The sequence below is a fragment of the Hylaeus anthracinus genome, unplaced genomic scaffold (genome assembly GCF_026225885.1).
Source record: "Hylaeus anthracinus isolate JK02 unplaced genomic scaffold, UHH_iyHylAnth1.0_haploid 11981, whole genome shotgun sequence".
In the NCBI taxonomy this organism is placed as follows: domain Eukaryota; kingdom Metazoa; phylum Arthropoda; class Insecta; order Hymenoptera; family Colletidae; genus Hylaeus; species Hylaeus anthracinus.
In genome coordinates this window covers 5,137,914-5,146,092 of record NW_026534329.1, presented here as the reverse complement: position 1 = coordinate 5,146,092, position 8,179 = coordinate 5,137,914, and the positions used below count along the sequence as shown (strand labels likewise).

The 8,179-nt window shown below is 38.6% G+C and overlaps 1 protein-coding gene across 1 annotated transcript; it reads right to left on the bottom strand.

Moving 5' to 3' along the window:
- Nucleotides 1-1,788: 1,788 nt before the first annotated feature.
- LOC128885580 (protein FAM98B-like) lies at nt 1,789-3,787 on the bottom strand. The gene is made up of 4 exons (XM_054139677.1): nt 3,761-3,787; nt 3,608-3,653; nt 1,889-2,230; nt 1,789-1,805 (listed from the first exon to the last, which is right to left on the bottom strand). The coding sequence occupies exons 1-4, from the start codon at nt 3,785-3,787 to the stop codon at nt 1,789-1,791; spliced, it is 432 nt and encodes a 143-aa protein (XP_053995652.1).
- Nucleotides 3,788-8,179: the final 4,392 nt, after the last annotated feature.

Below are 8,179 nucleotides of genomic sequence, written 5' to 3'. Positions count from 1 at the left end.
TATATTCCTATGAGTAAAAAGAAAAATTAAAAGTTTCGAAAATAATTTTAGAAATGTTCTAAATATAATTGAGATACATTTATGAAAAAAAATTAGAGGAGATATCTGGTAATGAAAATATATTTTTCAAAAGAATAAAATATTTTTCTGTAATTTTTTAAATATTTATATACTTCTAGTACTAAATCATCGACTTGATGTAAATGTTCGCCAGTAAAGAAGATCTTAAGAAAGTGTTTAACGAAAAGGCCTTTCTAGTGTAACTCGCTTTGTGAATTTACGACATGTATGTCAGTGGTAGCATTTCAAAATTCAGTTATTTCCGCAGGCATTACGCACTGATCGTAAATCTAGATTTAAATATTATGTAACGTGGCTTGGAAATGTACCACGTTTATAGAAAGTGACCCGAGTTAATACTTTTTTACGCCATTGTAATATAGATTGATGAGACACAAATGAGCGGTGAACCTAATTTTGTCATATTTTTTACTTAGGCAACTCTTGTAATTACTAGACCGGGTATTTTATCGTTCGTAGTAGGATAATGTCAATATTTTAACTCTCATAATATTTTGTATATCTTTAATATACATATACAACATATTTTTAATATCTGTTAATTGTGAAATGCAGGATGGCCCTAAAAATTGGGTCAAGCAATAGTTACTTTCTAAGTACACGCGAGAATTATTCTTTCGTGATATAATTTTTTCTTCTTTATATGTAATGTACACATGAATTTGATTTTTTTATTTGAACTTTACGTACTTTTTTATTTCTTCTCAACATACTGCGTATAAAAATACAGATAAAAATACATTTTACGATATTACTTTACCACAGCATGTGTTCAAACATTTCACCATGAACATTTAAATATTTTATTACCCGTTCCTTACATTCTTCATGAAACTTTTACGTTATGCGTTATTACGTATACTTTTGTTACAATGTATGCCATCGATAAATACAAAGACTGGCGAAACTTAAGAAATGTTATTTCTTTAGTTGAATTGTATTTTACAGTTCTTCTAACCTATAGAAATAAATACTATAGAAATTTCGATATTACACGATTTAATATTGTTAAATATTACTAAATAAGCAACTGAAATAGGATTTGGTAGCAAAGTATTTTCTAATAATAATCTACTGTGTACATCAGTTATTCATTGAAGGTGTGTCCACATACATTTATGAACGATGATGACACTGGCACAGTTGTATACAAAATTCAACTTCAATTTCTTGCATTACGGGAAAGCATTTCTTGTACTTGGGAAAGAGCTACAGCTTGTCCCACTTTCCATGATCACCCTGTACACTTTATCTAAATAAGTGATTGTCAACCTTTTTGGCTCAAACGAAAATATGAAGACAAAATTGAAGTAAGACCATTTTATATTATTTTGGCAAGTAGATCTTTATAAACGTGGTCTACCAATAGAATATTTTATGAATATTCACCAAAATTGTATCGAACTTCTGCTCGTAACTGCGTTGGATCTCCTGGCATTCTTCGATTGTATTATATACATTTTTATTTTACATTTACAATTTTTACGCGATGGCTGCCCAGACTAAAACTCGTGAAAATGTCTATCAAGTTAAAATTTGGTTTTGAGATTGCTGAAGGTTAGATAATTTAACGTTTATCGTGGTGTTTAATTTTTTAACCTATTTCATTCAGAAATCCTATCCAAATTTATTTCCATTATCATCTTACTATTGCAATTAATTCTTTTTAATTCCCTAATGAAATGTGTTAATATTTGTTCAACTTCACTATTCCATGTTTTGTTCTATGAATGTTTAAATGTATGTCATTCAGTAAGGTGTGAATCGTCCACGTTGAGAGACAATGGTCTAAATAGAAGTAACTTACCACCGCCGCCACCACCGCTCCATCCACCGCCGCCACCGCCGCTCCATCCACCGCCTCCACCGCCGCTTTTCCATCCACCTCCACCACCGCTGGGCCATCCACCGCCACCGCCTCCAGACCATCCGCCGCCGCCGCCACTAGGCCATCCACCGCCTCCGCCGCTCACGGTGATCACCTTGATGATTTTTCCGCCGCCACCACCGCCGCCGCCGCTCCATCCACCGCCGCCGCCACTAGGCCATCCACCGCCTCCACCACCGCCGCTCCAGCCACCACCACCTCCGCCGAGCTTCCAGCCACCTCCACCACCGCCGCTACTCCAACCACTGCTTATGTAACCGGCTGCAAAACAAAGGAGAAGTTCTCGTTGAGTCTTCTATCTTAATAATTCTGTTGCGAACGTTCGACCGCGAATGAAGTTAGTACTAAACATATTTTAACCCATTTACGTTTATTTAAATTGTTCGTAGCCATGTCGAGTATGGAGACAATATTTATTATTCATTATTTAAATTAAATTATTTTCCTCTACGGCAATACATCAGCTTAATTATCAGTAATGTAGTATTGTGTCAGGTTTCATTCTTTGAACTGTGTCGTGAGCACGGAAAAGTTAAGAATTTACTTGTGACATGTCCCACGGGATCTGTTCTTAACGGGATCAAAATCGTTAAGAACCACCGTCTCGGTATGTCCCCGCAGAACCGGTGCGCAATGACCACTTTCGACGCATTTCCCCTGACTAAGTAATCCGCGCACGAACCATCGCATAATCAATTTGACGTGACCGATCCGACCAGCAATCGAGACAGCGCCGGAATCGATTAACGCGCGACTACTATTGCATCCGCGGAAAATCCTATTAGGCCACGCACTGGGTGGAACGATCGACAATAGAAAGAAAGACTTATTACTAATAGAGTAGGGGAAGCAGACCTCCTGTCGTACTGCGGCTAACAAGAGAAAGAAAGCCGCGGTACCCTACCTATCTCTGTCTACTATAACATTTTTAGATAATTTTTATGTGCCCACAAAAATTGAACCTAAATAGGAATTTATTTTATTCTGCAAATATTATAACACGAACTTTACTTTCAATTCTTTTTATATTCTTGCGTATCGTTTGCATCCTGTTGGTTCTAGCACGTACCCTCTGTGTTCACTGAAGAAATTTGTCTAAATTAAATGATGGGTGTGATGTTTCCAAATCAATTTTTCCTTATATACAAATATATAAGCGTAAAGTTTATCCATCCACATATTTATAACGAAGCGTATATTTGAAAACATCGAACCTATTATTTAATTTAGACAAACTTCTCTAATTGACATAGAGGATATTTACGAGACTACCTGTATATATTTTACATTCACCTAAACAAAAGCACACCGATAGGATATCGCTATTTTTTTTCTCTTTCTAACGTTATAATTTCCACTTATAAAATAACATTTCCACTTACAGACCCGTGTCTGACCTGCTCTATTTATAATATATCTATGGTCCCCCTCGAAGGAAACTCGAAGTTAACGAAACCCAGCAGTAGACCTCTGTCAAAGTCCTTTACGACCGATCCACCTGGTAGAAATCAAAGTCTACCCTCCGGGAGGGTTTCACCGCGACGCGCACTTCACGAAGGGACGCGTTTCCCCGAGTACACCGGTTACGTGTTTCACAGCCGATCGAAGATCGCGGTGCACGCGTGACATGGTACTCACCGTAGGTGGTGGCTACGAGCGCCAGGAAGACGGTAATCGCGAACACCTGTAACCGAAAAGATCGCGTGTATAGTCCGTGTTGCAAGTTGAGAGGCGAGTAGAGAACTCCGTTGCGAATATACACCGGGCTCGCGCACGGCTGTTGCCACGTACCTTCATGTTGAGGTGTTTGATGCCCATCGTCCGGACCGTTGCCTCTTTTATAGCACTTGCCTTTCTTCGCCGATCCCCGCCCTTCCGCCCCTCTTAACTACCCGGTTCGTCTTCTGCCGTTCATAACACCCAACTTTCGAGCCCACCACCATTGCAACAAAAATCCCACCTTCTCGATGCATGTGCACCTCGATGCCCTACCCCTCGGGGAGGGAGGGGATTTTCTTTCTCCTTGTAACGATGTAACAATCCGAGCTCCGGGCTCAACATGTTGCCTTAAGATCTCCCTATTTGCGACACTACCCATTGTCCGTTTGTAAACGTACGCGGTGCTGTCCTCCTTGGGTATAAAGGTCTTATCTAGTCATCTCTAATTTTTCAAAACGTTTTCAGCGCGTGTCCTTTAGGGCACGAAGAACGTTTGGTCTGCGGTCATTTTTCGGCGTGTTGATCTAGGGACATTTAGTTGAACTGATTGTTTTATCAACACGTTGATCGTCGCGGTGCTTTTCACTGCTAAAAAATTAATTCCGATAGTTAAGCATCGAAGGAAGTGGATTTAAATGAAATTTATAAATTTCGAGGAAGTTACAAGAATTAATACTACGACAGACGTTTGATTATGTAGTCTTTGATAGTCTGAATAATATTGAATCTTAGAAGACATTTTCAAGAATATTCGTCAAGTAGTCAATGTGTTAACGTTTCAGTGGGTTGGTGTCCAGTGGTGCAGGAGATTACACTTCTTGACGTATACTTTCGAAGTTACAAGAATTAATACTACGATAGATGTTTGATTATGTAGTCTTTGATAGTCTAGATAATATTGACTCCTAGAAGACATTTTCAAGAATATTCGTCAAGTAGTCAATGTGTTAATGTTTCAGTGGGTTGGTGTCCAGTGGTGCAGGAGGTTACACTTCTTGACATATACTTTGAAAACTTTACCCTGAGGTTGCAGGAGTAGTTTTTTCATTAGATGTTTATTATTTGAACTGCGTCAGGTTCTGGATGATATGTAACAAACGTGAGCAGCTAAAGGATTTAGTAAGTACCTTTTAGTATTCTAGATTATGATTCAAGACGGATACAAATGTACATAATAGCGAGGTGTACTAGCCATTTAAGTTACCAAACAGAAACGGCGTCTGAAAGTTGCCCTCTCGAGTGCAAAGGGTAAATCAGTCCAGTTGAAATAAACGTCACGTTATTGCACCAAGTCCACGAAAAGTGAGAGGCTGGTTAGCGGTAATCTCGGCTGGCGATCGTGAATCCTCGCGGTGATCGTCTGGGTTACAGGGTCGTGCGAGCGTTGACGATTGTTTTGTCAAAATCTGGGGCCGACGGTGAGGAAATTCGCCGACCTCGTTGCCTGGAGGAAGCGCTGATGATTCATTGGAATGATAATCTCCCGATGCTTAGAGAATGTTTAGCTCGGAGATGGCCGACAGGGAGATTCCGTTCGAACGAGGTCGACAGAGTTGACGCGTTAGACGCGCGCTAGAGATTATTTCTGCGCGGGAAACCGTGCGTGGGCGGAGATGTCTCGAAGGTTTCAGACACATGTATTTTGTGCAACTTCGTGGAACAGCGTCAAAGCCATGGGAACCGACTTCAAAACGATTCCTGAGGAATGATTCTCGGCGTATGCAAAAATTATTCCAAAAATTAATATCTTTCGTGGGATTCTGCTGGATATGATGCAAAGTACCAGGAGTGCGTACAATAACAATGGTGATGGTAGATATTGCATTGCCTGAAGTGCATCGAATTTTTGAATGCAAAGGTTACTCATTCTTTTAATCAGTTTCCAAGCAATCTTCATAATTTTTTTGCAGACGAAATGCTTAACATAAACTTTTAAAACTTAGTACTTTTATTTATGGATATATACAGAAGGTTGTCTAAAATTTTCGAGTGTCCTGGTCAATTTGTTTGTTGTTAAAATAAAAAGGGATCTCATGTGAACATATCCAATAAAATAATATCTATTGTCATTATTAAGTTTCTAATGATTCAATCGTTGCTATTAATTAAAAACAGAACAGCACACCTCTCCACTTCAATATTATGCAGACGCGAACTCTTTCTTGATTTTATTGTAATCTTTCAGTTCCTGAGAACCTTTCACATAATACCTCTCTATTTTGAATCTTTGGGATGATATCATGCAAATAACACGTTCTACGGGCACTGAACTCATGTTTATTATGACGTTCATTCGTTATGGGAGAATGGTGGAGAAGAAAAAATTCTTCGTACCTTCATTTTGCAGACTACAGTGAGTTACACAGTGATCGCACTAAACGGGCTTTCTCTTCACTTTCGATGCAGGCATCGACGGTTTCCGCTAGTAATTAATTAAACGGGTCATTTGCGTTACGGATGGGAAACGATGTAATTAGGACAAACCAGGACTGACCTTCGCTATGTTTTGTAAGTCCCTTGAACTACGAGCATTTTATGCTAATTAAAATTCCGATGAGATATCTCCATTTCAGTTTTATGGTAATTTCATATTTTAAAAACCCCCAATTTTCTGCACTTCCTTTAATGGAGTATCCCTCGTAATTAAACTGTAATTAATTATACTTATTCGTTTCTTTCAAAAATAACAAATAATAAAACGGAAATACAGAGAACTTACATTTACTTATTTCTGAGAAAAGAAACGTTGTAATAATTTATAAAAATTTAATAAAGAAACATTACAAGTCGAATACATCAACACGCGTTGAATTTAATAATGAGACAGAAGAAGGGAAAACAATGAAAACACGCAATGGTAGAAGTTTAATTAAACAAATTCTCCTGTGACGGACATTTTATATTCCTGACGATAACAATGGACATGTCAGTCTCGAATTCCAGACGAGATCTATTTCGTCCATGTCCATGAAAACACGTAATACATTAATAAACATGGCACAGCTGCCTCGAAATTCCGAAACATGAATCTTCCGGGAATGCTCAATTTCATCCTCCTCATTTTCTTCTCGTTTTGTTTTTTTTCTGTTTTTTTCTTTTTCGTTACATATCGTCCACGCACATTGTAATTATTACGCAACCACGATTCGTACATCTGATTACGTCACGAGTCGTTGCTCGGATACATAAAAGCGGTCAGAGAAGCGCAAGAGCAAACGTAATTGTTATGGCAGAGAAATTTTTCTTCGTGTATCTGCGGGCTGCGAGATGAGGATTTCGTTGGCCCATTTTGTGTCTCGTCCGTTTTTTCTCGAATTTCATTATACTACCATTCTTACTATTATATCGTAATAGTTTATATTATATTAACATTAGGTGTAGAAATTAATTCTGTGGATTAATATTTATTCATTTATAACTTTAAGTTGAGTAGAAATATTTACTTGTCATTTTGTTAGATTTAAATACCAACCATTCACGTCATCGCCCTAATCTCCATGAATCCATCTCTACAATGAATATTTCTAGAATGTATCTATATGTATGGAGTTCGGTAGCCAGCAAATTTCACTTATTGTTGTTCTCCTAAGAGATAGGCGCATTTGATAATTATGATAATTATAGGAACATAGTATTAAGGAAAATTTAATATTTGAGTATTCGAAATTAGAAAGGGTTACGAAAAGAAAGTCTCGTCAATGATCCACGAACAATTCGAGCACTTGAAGACGATAATAGCGGTGTCTTTCTCGGAATGCAGGTATGAGAAACTCTAAGGTGGCCATTTGCCAGTTATTGTGTCTCACATGATAACAGAGTTTTATTAATTGAGACTTTCATTAATTGTGAATATCGACCGCTCGTCACACGTTTACTTGCAAGTTTTCAAGTGTCAGATTTTAAACTACAATAAACCCAATATAGTTTTTCACTTTTTTATAGGTTTAACGTGAATAGTGTGTAAGACTCTTGGCTTATAAGAGTCCACTTGGAATAGAACGCCGTGCATCGGTGCTGTCCGTGAAGCACACTCGAAGCGTCAACGGTTAAAATAAAGATGCATGTTTTCATAATCATTTAAAATCAAACCTCTCAGTGGAGAACCGTTCCAACAAAATATATAATATACAGGGTGTCCCAAAACTCGCGTAGGAGCCGGAAATAGGGGTACCTCGAGCTTATACTCTCGCGACTGATCGCGCGCTAATCGGGCGCTGTGATTGGCCACTGTTTTTCGTTAAGAATACAAAAATGAATGTTCGGAATCGTCTACCCCCATTCCCGGCTCCTACGTGAGTTTTGGGACATCCTGTATAAAGGATACCAGCAACAGCAGAACCTGGTAGCAACGAACATCGTCCACCCGATTCAGCACCAAAGCTGCAACCATAACTCTCGTCGATGCCACGAGTCTTGCGTTCATCAACTTTCGTCCTGCGACGATGATCAATCGGCGCGAGCGTTTAATGGGGAGCGTTTACCGACCGATGA

Coding starts and splice junctions, on each gene's coding strand:
- LOC128885580 (XM_054139677.1), bottom strand. CDS start 3,787: ATGGGCATCAAACACCTCAACATGAAG. Junction 3,654..3,760: donor TCAAACACCTCAACATGAAG/GTACGTGGCAAC, acceptor TTTCGGTTACAG/GTGTTCGCGATTACCGTCTT. Junction 2,231..3,607: donor GCTCGTAGCCACCACCTACG/GTGAGTACCATG, acceptor TTTGTTTTGCAG/CCGGTTACATAAGCAGTGGT.